Source organism: Garra rufa, chromosome 13, assembly GCF_049309525.1.
Source record: "Garra rufa chromosome 13, GarRuf1.0, whole genome shotgun sequence".
Taxonomy (NCBI): domain Eukaryota; kingdom Metazoa; phylum Chordata; class Actinopteri; order Cypriniformes; family Cyprinidae; genus Garra; species Garra rufa.
In genome coordinates, this window is record NC_133373.1 from 9,387,017 (window position 1) to 9,407,927 (window position 20,911).

At 38.7% G+C, this 20,911-nt stretch overlaps 2 protein-coding genes across 2 annotated transcripts in view; both read left to right on the plus strand.

Annotated features, from left to right (window-relative positions):
* The first annotated feature begins 1,125 nt into the window (after positions 1-1,125).
* LOC141283376 (meprin A subunit beta-like) lies at positions 1,126-8,163 on the plus strand. The gene is made up of 11 exons (XM_073816657.1): positions 1,126-1,156; positions 2,002-2,061; positions 2,145-2,188; positions 2,418-2,496; positions 2,627-2,744; positions 5,327-5,505; positions 5,656-5,874; positions 6,050-6,202; positions 7,079-7,294; positions 7,370-7,837; positions 7,970-8,163. The coding sequence occupies exons 1-11, from the start codon at positions 1,126-1,128 to the stop codon at positions 8,161-8,163; spliced, it is 1,761 nt and encodes a 586-aa protein (XP_073672758.1).
* A 3,983-nt stretch (positions 8,164-12,146) lies between these two features.
* LOC141283377 (meprin A subunit beta-like) overlaps positions 12,147-20,911 on the plus strand; it is a 9,592-nt gene continuing 827 nt past the window's right edge. The window contains exons 1-9 of the mRNA XM_073816658.1: positions 12,147-12,243; positions 15,347-15,390; positions 15,626-15,704; positions 15,828-15,945; positions 16,203-16,381; positions 16,531-16,749; positions 16,934-17,086; positions 20,234-20,449; positions 20,525-20,906. Coding sequence (XP_073672759.1) covers positions 12,147-12,243; positions 15,347-15,390; positions 15,626-15,704; positions 15,828-15,945; positions 16,203-16,381; positions 16,531-16,749; positions 16,934-17,086; positions 20,234-20,449; positions 20,525-20,906 — 1,487 coding nt within the window. The remainder of the gene's footprint in view (positions 12,244-15,346; positions 15,391-15,625; positions 15,705-15,827; positions 15,946-16,202; positions 16,382-16,530; positions 16,750-16,933; positions 17,087-20,233; positions 20,450-20,524; positions 20,907-20,911) is intronic.

Consider the following 20,911-nt stretch of genomic DNA (forward strand, 5'->3'; position numbering starts at 1 on the left):
CAGGGGATCAAATACTTTTTTTCCCTCACTGTATGTGCAGGTGCCCAAAAATGACGATTTCCTAGATTTAGACCCTATTCCATCATAGATGACTAAGCCCCTGAAATTTAGTACTGGTTCAGTTCATCTGATCCTCCGACTTTTTGGAAGATGCTTTGCATTAAATACTTAATCAGCCCTAGTCTGAGGGGAAATAGACAGATACCCTAAAAGGAAACATACATTGAGTATGCATTATGATTGGATGATCTAGAAACATCCTGGTTTGATTCAGATATAAATAAACAGTCAGAGCTCCTCTTTCTCACACACTCTGCAGATGCTCTGTATGACTTTCTGACCTTCTTGCAAGAATAAACCCGGTTTTTCCTATTCTACAAGTTATTGCCTCACAATAAGAGTTGGAAACATTTTTCCATAATAAGGGTGAGTACATCTTCAGAAAATTTTCAATTTGGGTAAACTGTTCCTTTAAACTACTTCTGACTCTTAGCCAGATCATATTTAATAATTACTTCTATCATGTCTAATAATATTACGTTTATCATTATAAATCATATACTATCGGATACAAGCTTGTATCATTGCAAACTAAACTCTTTTGTTCTATAAACTGGTTAATGCACAATGCGCTGATGTTCTGAAGATAACGGCTCAGAGTGAAGTGATCATGGAGTCTTTCCATACATTGCTGATTCTGTGCATGTGCGCCACAGCGCTGTGTTTGGTGAGTGTAGAATTCAGATGTCATAGAAGCGATGATTTTGTGATTATGCGTTGATTAATATTGTGCTAAACAAAAACAAATGATCATATTTTAGAGCAAAACTATTATAGTGTAATGATACATGTTTTATGATATAGTTTGTGGGTATTTTATAATACCAGGTTATAAAAATATACAAAGCTTGCACTGTAAATGGACATCTTTGACACTTACCACTCAAATGTTTTCTTTCAAAGCCAATATCTTCACTCACAGGTGAGTCATAACAATCAACAATTATGTATTCAATAATCACAACTGTTTCCCTCTCAAGGGAAATTAAACCGCGTCCTCTAGGGGTCGCTATGGGGAATGCTGTCAGCATGATTCGTGTCTGAAGAATACATACAAAAACGACAATGAAACTGGCCAGCGTCAGCAAGACACCAAGTCTTTGTGAACTTTTAAAAAAAAATCCTGTTTGGTATGGGTGACGCGCTAAACTTCATTCCCATTTTTGAGTTGGTTTAAAACCCTGGTCTCCTTGGGCCCAACTCCACTTAGGTATCATCGCAGATACCTCTTGACTATCTGCTACCTACGACGTGTCGAGGCACTCCTAGGTTGCCTTATTAGAACTGTTTCAAAAAAAAAAAAAAAAAAGAAGTCCACAGGAACTGCTTCCCTTGTTCTGTGAGTCGGTTCCTGAGGGAACAGACCCATTCAGAGCTAGTGGTAGCTCCTACATGACAGGCAGGTCTAGCTTATCCTAGGTACTTAGCCGTATCCCCCTGAAGGAGTCTCCTTGATTCCAAGCATTGAGCTCTACCCTGGGTCCAGCCTTCTGACCCTATGCAGGGAAGTGGGTAACAGCTCTGGCCTTTGGCCGAGGGGGATAACGTCACTGACAGCCGTCACTAACGTCCCAGGGGCAATTTACTTAACTTAAGGAAGTTGGTACTCAGTGCTCACTCTAATAGCATGCACTCTTCTCAGCATCGCAGCGTGGGTATATTCATTCCTCATAGCGACCCCTAGAGGATGCGGTTTGAGTTCCCTCGAGAGGGAACGTCTCAGGTTATATATGTAACCATGGTTCCCTAAGATAGGGAACGAGATACTGCGTCCTCTAGTCTCTTCGCCATGCATTGGGTGTAAGCTTTAGATGAAGAAACGAATGTTGTGTATCTCAGGGAACCATGGTTAAATACATAACCTGAGACGTTTTAAATGTATTTATATATTATGCTCTGAATTTGACCTTTTTAAATTAATTAATTCATTTATTTTTGTAGGGAATACAGAAATTGATGTGAATGATGGAAAAGACTGGGATATATTTGATATAAATGAAGGTTTGTGGAAACATTAATATCATATTTTAAATCTAGCATAATTTCTGTGACATTTTTACATTAACTGCTGTCTTGTTCAACAGCGGCAGGACTTCATCTGGTGGAAGGAGATATTCTGATACAGGAGGTCAGTGTTTTCTTTGAACAAATTCTTATGCCACTTTTCACAAATAGGGTACAAAACCGGGCCTGAATCTCTGGGCCTGAAAAATAATAAAATATTTTTAGAAAATTCTTAACCTTTAGAAAATTCTTAACCTCAGGAGGTCAAACTAATGATGAGTAAAGTAAAGTTTCAAGCACTAAACATCAAAATAATACAACTTTGTTAAATAAAATAAATCCATATTTAACAGGGAGGAGTCAGAAACACAATTCTGGGTGAAAAGTATCGTTGGCCGACCACTGTGCCGTACTTCCTCGACTGCAACCTTGGTCTGTGAATATATAAAAACAGCTTTGATCTGTATCTGACATTCTAATTCCAACTTAATACTTGCTTCAAATTGCTCACTCACTGCCCTTCTGTTTTACTTGCTCTTTTTCTTTTCTTTTCTTTTGATAGAAATCAATGCCAAAGGTGTGATACTGAAAGCATTTGAACAATTCAGACTCAAGACCTGTATTGACTTCAAACCCTGGCGTAGTGAGCCAAACTTCATTTTCATTTTTAAAGGCAACGGGTGAGAAAACTTTAAAACATTACACACATTTAAACTCATCTTCGCACAATCGAAATTCTATTCACATTTGTCACTTTTTTATTTAAAGTTTTTCATTTTTTTTATCCTAGTTTTAGATTCCCATAAAATCGAAATTGAATATGTTAGCCTTAAGGTTAATTATAAGCTAGTGTGCTCCAAAATTGCACAGAATTCGCATTTAGAAGATAAAAGCATTCAAAACTTACAGTCTCTAACTTCAACCAATATAAATCAACGATTTTGATGACATCATCCTGCACTTCAGCTTCTCATCAAACTTTCTGTCCAATCAAATGCTCTCTAGAATCCAAAGCGTCCCGCCCACTCATAGACATGTCTGTATGACCCTGTCCCAAAACGCAACCTAAACCCTACAGTTTTCCTGTCATGAAAGTCCACACTTTCATGACATAATGCCGCATTGACTGTCAGGTAGAAGTCTGCCACAGACCTCACTACTAGTGATGGGAAGATTGGATCATTTTGCTGATCAATTTGAGACCAGAAACGCATCATGTAACTGTAAACGTGTTTGTAAGGAAGGCTGGCAATTATTAACTTATTTCAGTATTCAATACTGCTGTCATGTTGAACAACTCAAGAGGTGAAAACTCCAGAGGTGAATTAATCATTTCTCCTTCCGGTATGCACCCTGTCACAAATTGCACCCTAAGCCCTTGCAGTCTTCCTCTGAGTCCATACTTTTGTGATGTACAGTGAGGGAAAAAAAATTTGATCCCCTGTTGATTTTGTACATTTTCCCACTGACAAAGAAATGTTCAGTCTATAATTTTAATAATAGGTTTATTTTAACAGTGAGTATTTTGACAGAATAACAACAACCAAAATACTCTAGAAAAATGACATTTCAAAAAAAGTTACAAATTTATTTGCATTTTAATGACTGAAATAAGTATTTGATCTCTTATCAATCAGCAAGATTTTTGGTTCCTAGGTATCTTTTATACGGGCAACAAGATGTTTGTTACCTGAATTTAAAAAAAAAACCTGTCCACAGAATCAATCAATCAATCAGATTCCAAACTCTCCACTATGGCCAAGACCAAAGAGCTGTCCAAGGATGTCAGGGACAAGATTGTAGACCTACACAAGGCTGGAATGGGCTACAAGACCATCACCATGCAGCTTGGTAAAAAGGTGACAACAGTTAGTGGGATTATTCGCAAATAGAAGACACATAAAATAACTGTCAATCTCCCTCGGTCTGGAGCTCCATGACAAGATCTCACCTTGTGGAGTTTCAATTATCATGAGAATGGTGAGGAATCAGCTCAGAACTACAAAGAAAGGATCTTGTCAATGATCTCAAGGCAACTGGGACCATAGTCACCAAGAAAACAATTGGTAATACACTACGCCGTAAAGGACTGAAATCCTGCAGCGCCCGCATGGTCCCCCTGCTCAAGAAAGTACATGTACAGGCCCGTCTGAAGTTTGTCAATGAACATCTGAATGATTCAGAGGAGAACTGGGTGAAAGTGTTGTGGTCAGATGAGACCAAAATCAAGCTCTTTGTCATCAACTCAACTAACTGTGTTTGGAGGAGGAGGAATGCTGCCTATGACCCCAAGAACACCATCCCCACTGTCAAACATGGAGGTGGAAACATTATGCTTTGGGGGTGTTTTTCTGCTAAGGGGATAGGACAACTTCAGTGCATCAAAGAGACGATGGATGGGCCATGTACCATCGAATCTTGGGTGAGAACCTCCTTCCCTCAGTCGGGGCATTGAAAATGGGTTGTGCATGGGTATTCCAGCATGTCAATGACTCAAAACACACGGCCACTGCAACAAAGGAGTGGCTCAAGAAGTAGTAAATTAAGATCCTAGAGTGGCCTAGCCAGTCTCCAGACCTTGATCCAATCGAAAATCTGTGGAGGGAGCTGAAGGTTTGAGTTGCCAAACGTCAGCCTTGACACCATAATAAATAGAAGGATCTGCAAAGAAGAGTGGGACAAAATCCCTCCTGAGAAGTGTGCAAAGCTGGTTGCCTACTACAAGAAATGTCTGACCACTGTGATTGAAATACTTATTTCACTCATTAAAATGCAAATCAATGTATAACTTTTTTGAAATGAGTTTTTCTGGATTTTTTGTTATTCTGACATACACAATTAGCAGTTGATCAAATAATTTTTCCCTCACTGTAATGTGGCTGAAATGATCATGTAGAAGTCTGCTGTAGACTTCAAGGGAATACAGCGGCCGCAAAGGGGTCGGTCGCGAGCACGCTTCTGAAAGCTAAAATGACAAATGGGACACCCTACGGTCTCAGGGACTTAGCAGACACGCACATGCAGCAGCTGTTGTAAGTCCGCAAGACTGCAATTGCACATGAAGTGTGCCATTTGGGACAAGGCCTAAGGGGCAGTCACAGGATGAATAACTTCTAGAGGTGAATTAATCATTTCTGTTTCCTGTAAAGAACCAATAGGATGTTGAACATGCACAGTCAACTCGATGTTCCCGAGTCATTTTAAAGATTAAAAGCTGCAGAATTTCAGGGTGATGAAAGGTGATGTTTTTCTGCTCCATCAGCTGTTACTCATACGTAGGGAATCAACACATGGGGGAACAGAAGTTGTCAATTGGTGAAAACTGTGACAGTTTAGGAACTGTGGAGCATGAGTTTCTACATGCGCTGGGTTTTTGGCACGAACAGTCCAGATCTGACAGAGACGACTATGTCACCATAGTGTGGGACCAGATTAAAGCCGGTAATTTTTGAATTCTTAAATACATGCCTCAATAATAACATCATACTGTCTTGCCAAAGTCCTAAAATCTTTCTATATATGCAGTATATAATAATGTTAAATGCAAACTCATTTGTTCATTAACTGTTTTGCGGTTTGTTTCTCACTAAGGTGGAAAGCACAACTTCATTTTACACAATGAAACAGTGTCAAGCCCTCTCGGTGTGCCCTATGATTACGGTTCAGTCATGCACTACAGTAAGACGGCCTTCAGCAAGGCCAATGAGCCAACCATCATTACCAAGATACCAGAATTCTTGGATGTGATTGGTCAACGTATGGAGTTTAGTGACAGTGATCTGCTTAAGCTGAATCGACTGTACAACTGTAGTAAGTTCATGATTAAGCACTCTCTGTGGAAGACTGGTTGAACTTGACTCTATAATCCACCATTTTTATTTATAAATGTATTGACATTAATCTGACTGATAAGATAAAGTCTGCTTGGTCAACTACTTGGCTTCTCTCACACATGCATCCTAAACATTTTTCATAATTCTTCCAGCTACAACCTCAACTTTTCTGGACTCTTGCCACTTTGAGAAGCCGAATATCTGTGGTATGATCCAGGGTGATCAAGGAAATGCCAAGTGGGCTCGTGTACAAAGAGTAAAGGGTGGTCCACAGACAGACTACACCAACCTGGGTCGATGTCAAGGTATGAACACCCCTACGGAATGTGGGCTAAACGTCTGATGCATAAGGCAAACTTAGCTGAAAAACTTCAGTCTGCATCAGATTGGTTAGTTTATACAGGATTTCCGGGAGACGTGTATGTCACGTTCTTTAACATTCCACATGGAAACAAAAACCCCCTCACGAAAGAAGAAAGCTGTTGTGTTTACAACTGTGATGACGAGTGCTTATCAGGATCAACCACAGTTTTACACGCCGGTCTGTTATTTTGGTGACATTTCCATGCCTCTAAACATATGGCCTCTTGGGTTTGCCTTTGCCATTAAAGCAGCCAATGTTCCCAGACCTTCTGCTGTCAGTCTGAAGGTCTGGGCATGCGAGACTAGGACACCCCTAACCACAAGCAGAATTCAACCCAAAAACACCCAACAGACTTTTGCATTAATTTATATGCTCACTAGCAATAAAACGTCATGCAAGTGAGATAAGACAATTTTGCAATTGTTTCCATTTATATACCATCATGCTCAGAAGCCCCACCCATTGTGAAATCTCATTGGCCCAAAATCCATATAAACGCAAATATGTTTGGTTGTGATGCATTCAAAATCCAGACTCTTGTCATTGTCGCTTCAATGCCATTTACAAATTTTCTTCCTTGGCTTAATGAGATAAGGATAAAGGTGTTCATCCAACTTTTACTGTGTGCATTTTGGTCTTCATGATAAACATATTTTACTTATACTATAAGGAAATATTCTTTGACCTTGTCTGAACATTTCTTTTCAAGGATTTTTATAAGACATTCAAAATTATCTTTAAACTCCATTATTATATCCAAAGTGAAAGCGAGAAAACTGGCTTAATAGGCTGTCTAATAAAGTTTATAATTTTACAGGGCTTGGGTTCTTCATGCATTTCAGCACAGCCACAGGTACGCAAGGTGACAAGGCTTATCTGGAAAGTTGCCTCTTTTACCCCAAAAGACGCTCCCAATGCCTGCAGTTCTATCACTACAACAGCGGGGGCGCCGATGATCTGCTGAACATCTTGGTGCGCGAATACACCTCTAAAAACCCCAAAGGAGCCCTGAGACTCATTCAGAAGATCAGAGGTAATAAATCTTAATGTTTAAAACACTGATAGATAATTCCGTAGGCTATGGGTAACTTTTACTTGCACTGTTTAGGTGGACACAAAGGCTCTTGGGAACTATACCATGTTACATTAAATGTCGCTGACAAATTCAGAGTGGTGTTTGAAGGAGTTAAAGGAAGAGACGTATCAAAGGGTGGTTTGTCGCTGGATGACATCAACCTCTCAGAGACCCATTGTCCTCAACACACTTGGCGTATTCGTAATTTTACTAGTATTCTTGCTAAAGCCCATGCCGGTTCCAAAACCTACAGCCCCCGCTTCCTGTCCCCAGATGGTTACTCATTTCAAGTTAGTTTGTACATTAATGGTGTGACAAAAAGCCCAGGTAAAATGGCAATCTATTTCCACTTGACTTCTGGACCCTATGACAACAAACTCCAATGGCCATGTCCATGGCGACAGGCATCCATGGAGCTGATGGACCAGAATCCAGACATCCAACACCGCATGAACAACATTAGGATGGTCACTACAGATCCAACCAAGAACTCTACTGACTGTAAGACACAAAATTATAGATATTATGCATTTTTAAGAGCCATTAATGCTTATGTGCTAAGTACAGATATTTGGTTACAGATTATTTAGAGATATAAGTCAATAAAAGATGTTTTCTTCTCTCTTTGTGCAGCCAAGGGTAAAGTTAAGTATTTCTGGGACAACCCACGAAAAGTAGGCTGTCTAGTCACTGACACAGATGGTAGTTCATACTACCGAGGGCCGGGTTACGGTAACAGTAATTACATCAGACACGATCGCCTGAAGAGTCGAAGCTTCATCAAAGGAGATGATGTCATCTTCCTCTTCTCCCTTGAAGGTTTGTGAGCAGTATGTTTTTATTCCACATTAGAGAAATTCCTATGAAATATGACCAAAGTTTTAACTTTTTACTTCATGAATAGATGTGACTAGACTTTTGGAGTGTCAGACCAGAGAGTCAGAGTCTTGGAGTTGAGGAGCCAAACAGACAGATGGTGTATGTGTCCATATACCAGTTCCCTTCTCCCATACTTGATAATTGTACCATTAATAAATATAAACGCATGTACAGTAACTCCCATTGAACTGAATTTCTTCTTACAGAACCCCAAATGTCCATTTAAAAGGACAGTGGACTTAAAAAGATCCCCATGACATCATGCAGGATACGTCATGAAGCCTCAACCGAGAGAGAGAAAAAAATCTTTCCAGCATTTGCCAGATTGTCTTCTTTACTGAGCTGAACCTACTGAATTATATCTTGCTTTTAAAAATGTCTCTGGTCCAAAAACCAAAAAAAAAAAGAAAAAAAAAAAAGCTGATAAAATTTTACTACTAGATTGCTAGCACTTCTCGTGTTTATTGCTTCTTTCCTCATTTGTAAGTCTCTTTGGATAAAACCATCTGCGAAATGAATAAATGTATTAAATAAAGTATTAGCAGTAAGAGGACTCTGTTGTACCTGTCCTGACTGATGTCAGTCTACTTCTTTTGACTGCTCTTCTGACTTGGCTGAGCTGTCAACAGCACCACCACCACATTTAAGACATCATCATATTATAATATATTCAAAATATCAACATATATAAATAAAGCTACTAAACTGGTTAAACTGACTTTAGGAGAGCAATGGACAGAACCTGCATTGATTTAAAGGGAAGTTCACATCCAGAACAAAACTTTACAGATAATGTACTCACCCCCTTTTCATCAAAGACGTTCATGTCTTTCTTTCTTCAGTTGTAAATAAATTATGTGTTTTGAGGAAAACATTTCAGGATTTCTCTCCATATAATGGACTTCTATGGTGCCTGCAAGTTTGAACTTCCAAAATGCAGTCTAAATGCAGCTTCAAAAGACCTCTAAGCGATCCCAGCTGAGGAAGAAGGGTCTTATCTAGTGAAACAAGTTGTTCCTCAAATGCTTATCTTGTCTAGCTCTGTGTGTACTCTGTTTATTCCGGATTAAGACATAGTGAACATTACTGTAATAAATCATATCAGCTATCATTATGGTCGGTTAATATATACTAATTGATTAAATTGAATATATGCTTTGACCTGTATCTGACAGTTCTAATGTAATATATGCTCAAATATAAATCTCATTTAATATATGTTTTTTTATATAGAATGCAATGCCAAATGTGTGATACTGAAAGCATTGGAGCAATACAGACTCAAGACCTGTATTGTCTTTAAATCCTGGGTCGGAGAGCCAAACTACATTTTGGTATTTAAAGGCAGCGGGTGAGAAAACTTCAAAACATTACTAATCTTTACTTAGAGTTTATCAATCCTGTAACAACCTAAATCAGTGATAAAAAGCATTTTTTGCCAAATCCAGGCCACATGTTTTTTTTTTACATTTATGACTGTTATAGCACCAGCTGTGGTCTGATCTCTACTTTGCATGCTTATTTAGAATCCCATGTCGCATATGCTCACCAGGTTTTGTGAAGTTTTGAGTTTTTATTTAGGCTTTATAGGCTTATGGGTCCAGAGAATTGTACTGCAGATTTTTTTTTTTTTTTTATATTTCTCAATCATTTACCAAACGGTTTGATAGATAGTGGTTCTAGAGGCAAAGTTGTTTGGAATGAGGAGATCTATCGTATGACATGAATATGGTGCATATGTGTGAAAAACCTCCAGAAATCCAGAACAGGGTTGGGCAACCGCGGTTCACGCCTTTGAAAATGCGATATGGCCCGGCAATATGAACGTTTTGCTGTCCCTTTGCGATGGAGAGCCAGAAGTTGAACTTTTTTTGATAGTTATTGATATTCACTCTCCAGGGGATCTTCCTACACTAATTTGGTTTCGATCGGGCAAAAAAACTAGGACTAGTTTGCAAAAGTAGTTTAAAAAAAAAAAAAAAATCCACAATACCCAAACATTTCAGGGGCGAACGGTTTAGGAGTTATGAGCAATTTTGGACTTTTGATATATATTTTTGCAAAAAGGTACTATTTCAGATGTTTCTTTCCATCAGCTGTAACTCATACGTGGGGAATCGTCATGTGGGGAAACAGGAGTTGTCAATTGGTGAAAACTGTGACCTATGATTATATACACTTATGCTTGTAATATTGTTTGTGGGTATTTCTTTTGGAAAATGTTTGAATTTAAAAAAATTGCAATAAAAGTTGTAATAAAACATTCTACTGTGGAGAAGATGTGTGCAATGAAAAAAATAGCCTAAATTAACTAAAAAAATGTACTCACCCTCAGGCCATCAAAGATGTAGATGAGTTTGTTCCTTCATCAGAACAGACTTGGAGAAATGTAGCAATCAGTTACTCACCAATGGATCCTCTGCAGTGAATGGGTGCCATCAGATAAAAACATCACAATAATCCACAAGTATTCCACATGACTTCAGTCCATCAATTAACATATTTATTAAAGGGTTAGTTCACCCAAAAATGAAACTTAGCCCATTATTTATATTATTTACACTTTTTATTACGGATGGATGCACTTTATTGGACTTGTTTTGGACTGATGAATCAGTCTAAAAGAGAGTCATATACACCTAAGACAACTTGAGGGTAAGTAAATAATGGGCTAATTTTCATTTATGGGCCCTGTGTGGGTCTAGGGAGGACATTCTGGGGGCTAAGTGAGGGCTGCCTGTGCAGGTTCAGCTCTAAGGGGCCAATGAGCAAAGCCTGTGCTGGCAGCCTGCTGGGGGTCCTTAGGCTAGCCCTAGGTGGGCCCGTAAAAGGAATTCACATGTTCTAATCACTGAACTTTTAGTTCATTGCCTCAAATAACCATTGCCTTAATATGCACAAAGTTATTTTTGTTAACTCACCTCTCCCTCGCTGCAGTCTCACAGCCACTTCCTCTAACGCCTTCACACTCTGTGGTCAATCTGATCTCCTTTTTTCTCTCTGCAGTTATAGCAAGCCTCAGGATCAACATTTAGTAGTTCTTGGCACTACAAGTTCAGTGATTAGAACATGTGAATTGACAACTCTATCTTCTTTAAAGTTGTCCAAATGAAGTTTTTAGCAATGCATATTACTAATTAAAAATTAAGTTTTTATTTTTTCACGGTATGAAATTTACAAAATATCTTCATGGAGCATGGTCCCCCTTTAGCTGCCGTGGGTGTACACAGTCTGCAATAATGCTTAGGTAAGGTGGTACATGTCTGTTTCCCATAGTGCATCCTGGTGCAGGTAAGTAACGGAGATGCAACAATGGAGAAAAAAATGGTTGTGTTTATGACAATGGGATTTGGCTTTTTTTTTTTTTTTTGGGTTGGACCAGATGTCAAAAGAAGGGGATGCTCAATTTGATTACTTGAAATTGGTTCAAAAAAGACTTAACAACTTATGCAGAGAAGTATTGCCAAACCTGCAACATGTTGCAAGTTTAACACAGGAAAAGGGATGGTGATGCAACAACCATCAAAACCATTTGAAAATTAAATGACAGATTTCACTGAATTAACTCCCAGTGAAGGGAAGAAATATTGCTTAAAGATGGTGTATACATGATGAAAATGGGTGGAAGCTTTCCCAACTTCCCGACAGGATAGCACAGCAAAATTAGCTGCTTTTATTGTTATTTTTATCTTATTCTAGTGTGTTTATGGCCTTGCAATCTGAAGGTGATAAAAAATGCTGTCATGAAATTTGTCACACAAAGTTATAATGTACAGTGAGGAACATTTTTTTTGATCCCCTGCTGATTTTGTACGTTCAACCACTGACAAAGAAATTATCAGTCTATAATTTTATTTATTTTAACAGTGAGAGACAGAATAACAGCAAAAAAATCCACAGAAGCATTCAATAAGATTCCAAATTCTCCACCATGACCAAGACCAAAGAGTCGTCCATGGATGTCAGGGACAAGATTTTACACCAACACAAGGCTGGAATGGGCTACAAGATCATCACCAAGCCACTTGGTGAGAAAGTGACAACAGTCACACAAAATAACTGTCAATCTCCCTCGGTCTGGGGTTCCATGCAAGATCTCACCTCGTGGAGTTTCAATGATCATGAGAAAATGGTGAGAATCAGCCCAGAACTACACGGGAGGATCTTGTCAAAGATCTCAAAGCAGCTGGGACCATAGTCACCAAGAAAACAATTGGTAACACACTACGCCGTGAAGAACTGAACTCCTGCAGTGCCCACAAGGTCCCCCTGCTCAAGAAAGCACATGTACAGGCCCTCTGAAGTTTGTCAGTGAACATCTGAATGATTCAGAGGAGAACTGGGTAAAAGTGTTGTGGTCAGATGAGACTAAAATCGAGATTTTTGGCATTAACTCAACTCGCTGTGTTTGGAGGAGGAGGAATGCTGCCTATGACCCCAAGAACACCATCCCCACCATCAAACATGGAGGTGGAAACATTATGCTTTGAGGGTTTTATCTGCTAAGAGGACAGGACAACTGCACCGCATCAAAGGGACGATGGATGGGCCATGTACCTCAAATCTTGGGTGAGAACCTCCTTTCCTCAGCCAGGGCATTGAAAATGGGTATTCCAGCATGACAATGACCCAAACAGCGGCCAAGGTGACAAAGGAGGGCTCAAAAAAAAGCACATTAAGGTCCTGAAGTGGCCCAGCCAGTCTCTAGACTTTAATCCCATAGAAAATCTGTGGAGGGAGCTGAAGGTTAGAGTTGCCAAACGTCAGCCTCGAAACCTTAAAGGAGAACTCCGGTGTGATTTTGACCTGAAGTGTATTGAATCATGATACCGAGTGTGAACGTACCTTGCATATCTCATCTCGGTTTGTGTCCAGCTGTCCGAAATCTGGGGTCAGTTAGCCGATGCTCACAACAGGTTGTCAGTAAGAGTCAACAGGGCATCGGAATAGCCATGTAAATAAATCACTGTTTTACGCCATTTACGAGGCACAAAGTAGCTCCACACTTCATTGGTAGACTTCCAAGGGCCCTGACATTTAAAACGAGACATTGAGAACTCAGAAAAAGCACCGGTAATTTATTTACAAGAAGATTTATACAGACAGTACCTGGGAAAGAAAATCCGGTCGCCGCCATCCTGAACTTAGTCATGATAAGTCGAGTGTCGAGCACCAAGGAATTTATCAGGTTATCAACGTATCAGGTTGTAGTTTCCTTCGTGCTCGACACTCGACTTATCGTGACTACATTTAAGATGGCGGCGACCGGCCTGTTCCTGGTGGAAAATGTCTGTATAAATCTACTTGTAAATAAAATACCGGTGCTTTTTCTGAGTTCTCAATGTCTCGTTTTAAATGTCAGGGCCCTTGGAAGTCTACCAATGAAGTGTGGAGCTACTTTGTGCCTCGTAAATGGCGTAAAACAGTGATTTATTTACATGGCTATTCCGATGCCCTGTTGACTCTCACTGACAACCTGTTGTGAGCATCGGCTAACTGACCCCAGATTTCGGACAGCTGGACACAAACCGAGATGAGATATGCAAGGTACGTTCACACTCGGTATCATGATTCAATACACTTCAGGTCAAAATCACACCGGAGTTCTCCTTTAATGACTTTATCTGCAAAGAGGAGTGGGACAAAATCTTTCCTGAGAGGTGTGCAAACCTGGTGGCCAACTACAAGAAAAGTCTGACCTCTGTGATTGCCAACAAGCATTTTGCCACCAAGTACTAAGTCATGTTTTGTGAAGGGGTCAAATACTTATTTCACTCATTAAAGTGCAAATCAATTTATAACTTTTTTGATTTTTTTGTTGTTATTCAGTCTCTCACTGTAACCTACCATCAACATTATAGACTGATAATTTCTTTGTCAGTGGTCAAACATACAAAATTAGCAGGGTATCAAATCATTTTTTCCCTCACTGTATGTGCAGGTGCAAAAATTATGATTTTCCAGATCAAGACCCTATTCCGCCATGGATGACTAAACCCCCGAAATTTAGTACTAGTCAGTTCATCTGATACTCTGACTTTTAGGAAGATGCTTTGCATTAAATATCAGCCCTAGTCTGAGAAGCAATAGACAGATACCCTAAAAGGAAACATACATTGAGTATGTATTATGATTGGATGACATAGAAACATCCTGGTATGGTTAGGATATAAATACTCATTCGAAGACTTCCTCTTTGTCACACATTCTGCAGATGCTCTATATGACTGTCTGACCTTCTTGCAAAAATAAACCCTGTTTTTCCTATTCTACAATACTCTCTGAGTTATTGCCTCACAATAAGAGTTGGAAACATTTTTCCATAACAAGGGTGAGTACATCTTCAGCAACTTTTCACAAAACGAAAAATGTTCCTTTAAACTCCTTCTGACTCTTAGCCAGATCATATTTAATGATTACTTTTATCTTGTCTAATAATATTAAGTTCATCATTATAAATCATATACTATAACAAGCTTGTATCTTTGCAGACTAAACTCTTTTGTTCTATAAACTGGTTAATGCACAATGCACTGATGTTCTGAACAGAATGGCTCAGAGTGAAGTTCTCATGGAGTCTCTCCATACATTGCTGATTCTGTGCATGTGCGCCACAGCGCTGTGTTTGGTGAGTGTAGAATTCAGATGTCATAGAAGCAATGATTTTGTGATTATGCATTGATTGATATTGTGCTGAAGAAAAGCAAATGGTCAACGTAATGACCTTGTTCAAGACTGAGAATGAGTTTTATGATATAGTTTTTGTTTATTTTATAATAGCAGGTTATACAATATACAAATCTTGCACTGTAAATGGACATCTTTGACACTTACCACTCAAATGTTTTCTTTCAAAGCCAATATCTTCTCTTACAGGTGAGTCATAACAATCACATGTATTCAACTATCACAACTGTTTAAAATTATTTTATATATTATGCTCTGAATCGGACCTTTTTTAAATTAATTAAATAATTTATTTTTGTAGGGAATAAAGAAACTGATGTGAATGATGGAAAAGACTGGGATATATTTGATATAAATAAAGGTTTGTGGAAACATTAATATCAAATTTTAAATCTAGCATAATTTCTGTGACATTTTTACATTAACTGCTGTCTTGTTCAACAGCGGCAGGACTTCACCTGGTGGAAGGAGATATTCTGATACAGGAGGTCAGTGTTTTCTTTGAGGAAATTCTTATGCCACGTTTCACAAATAGGGTACAAAATAGGGCCTGAATCTCTGGGCCTGAAAATAAGTAAAATATTTTTTTAGGACATTCTTAACCTTTAGAAAATGTCAACATTATCCTCAGGAGGTCAAACTAATGATGAGAAGAGTAAAGTTTCAAGCACTAAACATCAAAATAATACAACTTTATTAAATAAATAAATCCATATTTAACAGGGAGGAGTCAAAAACACAATTCTGGGTGAAAAGTATCGTTGGCCGACCACTGTGCCATACTTCCTTGACTGCAGCCTTGGTTTGTGAATATATAATAACAGCTTTGATCTGTATCTGACATTCTAATTCCAACTTAATACTTGCTTTAAATTGCTGCCCTTCTGTTTTACTTGCTCTTTTTCCTTTTCTTTTCCTTTGACAGAAATCAATGCCAAAGGTGTGATACTGAAAGCATTTGAGCAATTCAGACTCAAGACCTGTATTGACTTCAAACCCTGGCGTTGTGAGCCAAACTACATTTTTATATTTAAAGACGACGGGTGAGAAAACTTCAAAACATTACACACATTTAAACTCATCTTCACACATTGCGTAAAAATCTAAATTCTATTCACATTTGTCACTTTTTTATTTAATTTTTTTATTTAAAATTTTTAATTTTTTAATCTTAGTTTTAAATTCCCATGAAATCAAAATAATGAATATGTTAGTTGATGTTCCCGAGTCATATTAAAGATTAAAAGCTGCGGCAAAAATTTCAGGGTGATGAAATGGTGATGTTTTTCTGTTCCGTCAGCTGTTACTCATACGTAGGCAATCAACACATGGGGGGACAGGAGTTGTCAATTGGTGAAAACTGTGACCATTTAGGAATTGTGGAGCATGAGTTTCTGCATGCGCTGGGGTTTTGGCACGAACAGTCCAGATCTGACAGAGACGACTATGTCACCGTAGTGTGGGACCAGATTGAAGCGGGTAATTTTTGAATTCTTAAATACATGCCTCAATAATAGCATAATTCTGTTTTGCCAAAGTCCTAAAATCTCTCTATATATGCAGTTTATAATAATGTTAAATGCAACTCATTTGTTCATTAACTGTTTTGCGGTTTGTTTCTGACTAAGGTGAAAAGCACAACTTCATTTTGTACAATGAAACAGTGTCAAGCCCTCTCGGTGTGCCCTATGATTACGGTTCAGTCATGCACTACAGTAAGATGGCCTTCAGCAAGGCCAATGAGCCAACCATCATTACCAAGATACCAGAATTCTTGGATGTGATTGGTCAACGCATGGAGTTTAGTGACAGTGATCTGCTTAAGCTGAATCGACTGTACAATTGTAGTAAGTTTATGATTAAGCACTTTCTGTGGAAGACTGGTTGAACTTGACTCTATAATCCACCATTTTTATTTATAAATGTATTGACATTAATCTGACTGATAACATAAAGACTGCTTGCTCAACTACTTGGCTTCTCTCACTCACTTCACACACACGTCCTAAACATTTTTCACAATTCTTCCAGCTACAGCCTCAACTTTTCTGGACTCTTGCCACTTTGAGAAGCCGAATATCTGTGGTATGATCCAGGGTGATCAAGCAAATGTCAAGTGGGCTCGTGTACAAAGAGTAAAGGGTGGTCCACAGACGGACTACACCAACCTGGGTCAATGTCAAGGTATGAACACCCCTACGGAATGTGGGCTAAACGTCTGATGCATAAGACACTATTTAGCTGGAAACACTTCATGAGTTTCAAAGTCGTCATCGGATTGGTTAGATTATACAGGATTTCCAGTAGACGTGTGTCGCGTTCTTTAACGTTTCGCATGGAAACAAAATACCCCTCTTGGTAAGAAGAAAGCCGTCGTGTTTACAACTGTGATGACGAGCACTGATCAGTATCAACCACAGTTTTTCATGCCAGTCTGTTATTTTGGTGACATTTCCACGCCCCTAAACATGACGCAGCACAAAACGAAACATGATTGTTTGCTTTACCTGTCAGTCATATGGCCCCTTTGGTTTGCCTTTGCCATCAAAGCGGCCAATGTTCCTGAGTCTGAAGGTCTGGCAATGCGTGACTAGAACTCCCCTAAGCACAAAAGCAGAATTCAACTCAACGGATTTTTGCATTACTTTGCATACTCACTAAACTTCATGCAAGTGAGTTAAGATAATTAAGTTGTTTTCAATTATATACCATCATGCTCAGAAGCCCCACCCATTGTGAAATCTCATTGGCCCAAATCCATATAAACACAAATATGTTTGGTTGTGAATTCAAAATCCAGGCTGTATCCGAAATTGCCCCTTATAGGCAGTGTTGGGGAGTAACTAGTTACAAGTAACGGAATTACGTAATTTAATTACAAAATAAATGTAATTGTAATTAGTTACAGTTACTGAGAAAACATGTGTAATTAAATTACAGTTACTTCTGAAAAATGCCAGAGATTACAAAGGGGATTACATCTGAATTTTTTCACACACTCACCCCCACTTACAGATTTAATTGACTTCTTCCATAAATTGCATTGACTGCTCTAAAATGAGACACCAATGTTTCAGGAGTTTAGGACACATGCTATAACTGTTTTATTTCATGTTTGGGTTTATAAATAAACTTTATTTTTTTAAGATTGTTTTTTCCAGGGCATTTTTGCTCGTGTTTCCTGTCATAACTATGCAAACATTTAATTTCAAACCCAGTATCACAGCTATTAAACTATTTCTTATGATGTTGATCTTGTTATAGTGCAGCTGCGCTCACGGTGACCCTAATTTGATTCCCGTCTCGAGGTCCTTTGCCGATCCTGCTCCCCTCTCTCCTCCCAGCTCTTTCCTGTCATCTCTCTACTGTTCCATCACAATAAAAGGCATAAAAAGAGCCCCCAAAAAGTAAAAAAAAAATGTCTGAATTTGTGGTGGCTGTGCTTTAAATTAAATTATTACACGGTACTGTGGAATGCTCGATTCTGATTGGCCAGTCACGACATTCAGGGCAACTTAAGTCAGTGCTATATTCTTGATAATTTTTCTTGGCGGAACCTTTGTGTTTGGTTAGCTAATAAATTATTAAAACTTAATTCAATATTATGTGGACAATTTCTTAATTCTGTCATCCTGGTATCGTGGACTTACTCTATTGTTTCATACAAACGCACCTGCTGCCATTTTTTTTTTGTACTCTGTAATGGATTATAAAATAACTAACAAACTAGTACTACTTCCTTAATTATTTATGTGGTGAAATGTTGTGTAAGAAAATTGGTAAGACTGCACTGTACACCTAAAATGTCTAATTTGAACTTGCCATTTGCTAGCAACTGATTTCTTCATGGAAGCTTTGCGTTCAAATATTTCAACTCAGATCAGTGTTTCGTGTGTAATAATTTTGACCTAAACATCTAAATAATCTATGAAGCAGTTGTGTAATAATTGGGATAACGTTGTTGATAATGTAGCCAGTTGTTACCGTAAAATAAAGATGTATATTATCCCTTACTTAATTCAAGTGATGAAGGATTTTGAAAGTCTGACAATAATCAATGTTGAGTGCTACTGTAAGATTAACTCTGTCTGGTTTAAATGTTTCAAAATGAATAACAGTTGAAAATATTCGAAATTTAGATGAGTAATCAAAAAGTAAAAGTAATAAGTTACATTACTTTTATAAAGTAATTGAAAACTTACACTACTTATTACATTTTAAATCAAGTAACTTGAAATCTGTAACCTATTTCATTTTCCAAAGTAACCTTCCCAACATTGCCTATAGGGCACTATTTGAGGGGACAGCTATTTTAAGTTGTGACATATTGTCAAGTATGGTGACCCATACTCGAAATTGGTACTCTGCATTTAACCCATCCAAGTGCATACACACAGCAGTGACAAGTGAACAAACACACACAGACACACACACACACACTGTGAACACACAGCTGTGGGCAGCCATTGCTCCAGTGCCTGGGGAGCAATTGGGGGTTCAGTGCCTTGCTCAAGGGCACTTTATGGTATTGAAGGTGGAAAGAATCGCCTGGTGTGGGAATCGAACCAGCAACCTTCCTTCGGGTTACAAGCCCCACTCCCTCACCATTAGGCCATGGTTGCCCAAGTGGTGTTCGAAACCATAGTGGACGTTCTCGAGTGCACTCATTCAATCCCACAATGCACCGCAAAAAAAGTGTACAACCGATATACACTCAAGGGCTGGAGATAACCCATAATGCACTGTGAGAGTCGCGTGCCGATTGAATTCTCGCCAGAAGATGGCGGCCGTAGCTGAATCATCCATCTGTTCATTTTACAACGCGCTCGTACTGCGTACAACACAGGTACAAATACGTTTTAAATTGATCATTAAATTGTTTAACTAGGTTTTATACGTAATTTCCTTGACAGAGTTCAATATAAATCGTTTCATCTTACTACTGGAATGGCCTGTTTAAACTGATTATTAAACAGCAAGCAAACTATGCAGAAGCAAACTTAGTGTCCGAATTCACTCACTCATTTTCATTCACTTCTTCAAGTGAACTGTATAAGTGGACTAACATAGGGAATAGTGAATAGGGGCGATTTCAGATACAGCCCCAGACTCTTGTCACTGTCACATCAATACCATTTACAAATTTTCTTCATGATAAACACATTTTACTGATATTGTAAGGAAATATTCTTTGACCTTGTCTGAAAAATTTTTGTCAAGGATTTTTATAAGACATACAAAATTATCTTTAAACTCCATTATTAGATTCAAACTAAAAGCGAGAAGACTGGCTTAAAAGCCTATTATTTAATAAAACTTATAATTTTACAGGGCTTGGGTTCTTCATGCATTTCAGCACAGCCACAGGTACACAAGGTGACAAGGCTTACCTAGAAAGTCGCCACTTTTACCCCAAAAGATGCTCCCAATGCCTGCAGTTCTATCACTACAACAGCGGGGGTGCAGATGATCTGCTAAACATCTGGGTGCGTGAATACACCGCTGAAAACCCCAAAGGAGCCCTGAGACTCATTCAGAAGATCAGAGGTAATAAATCTTGATGTTTGAAACACTGATAGATAATTCCTTAGGCTATGGGTAACTTATACTTGCACTGTTTAGGTGGACACAAAGGCTCTTGGGAACTATACCATGTTACGCTAGATGTCACTGATAAATTCAGAGTGGTGTTTGAAGGAGTTAAAGGAAGAGACGTATCAAAGGGTGGTTTGTCTCTGGATGACATCAACCTCTCAGAGACCCAGTGTCCTCAACACACTTGGCGTATTCGTAATTTTACCAGTATTCTTGCTAAAACCCATGCCGGTTCTGAAACCTACAGCCCCCGCTTCCTGTCCCCAGATGGTTATTCGTTTCAATTTAAATTGTACATTAATGGTATGACATACAGCCCAGGTAAAATGGCAATCTTTTCCCACTTGACTTCTGGACCCTATGATGACAAACTCCAATGGCCATGTCCATGGCGACAGGCATCCATGGAGCTGA

Excerpts from the sequence above, each read along its gene's own strand:
- LOC141283376 (XM_073816657.1), top strand. The coding sequence starts at position 1,126 with ATGAAACTGGCCAGCGTCAGCAAGACACCAA. Across the intron at positions 5,875-6,049 it reads GAATCGACTGTACAACTGTA|CTACAACCTCAACTTTTCTG; the intron begins GTAAGTTCATGA and ends TAATTCTTCCAG. Across the intron at positions 6,203-7,078 it reads CAACCTGGGTCGATGTCAAG|GGCTTGGGTTCTTCATGCAT; the intron begins GTATGAACACCC and ends ATAATTTTACAG.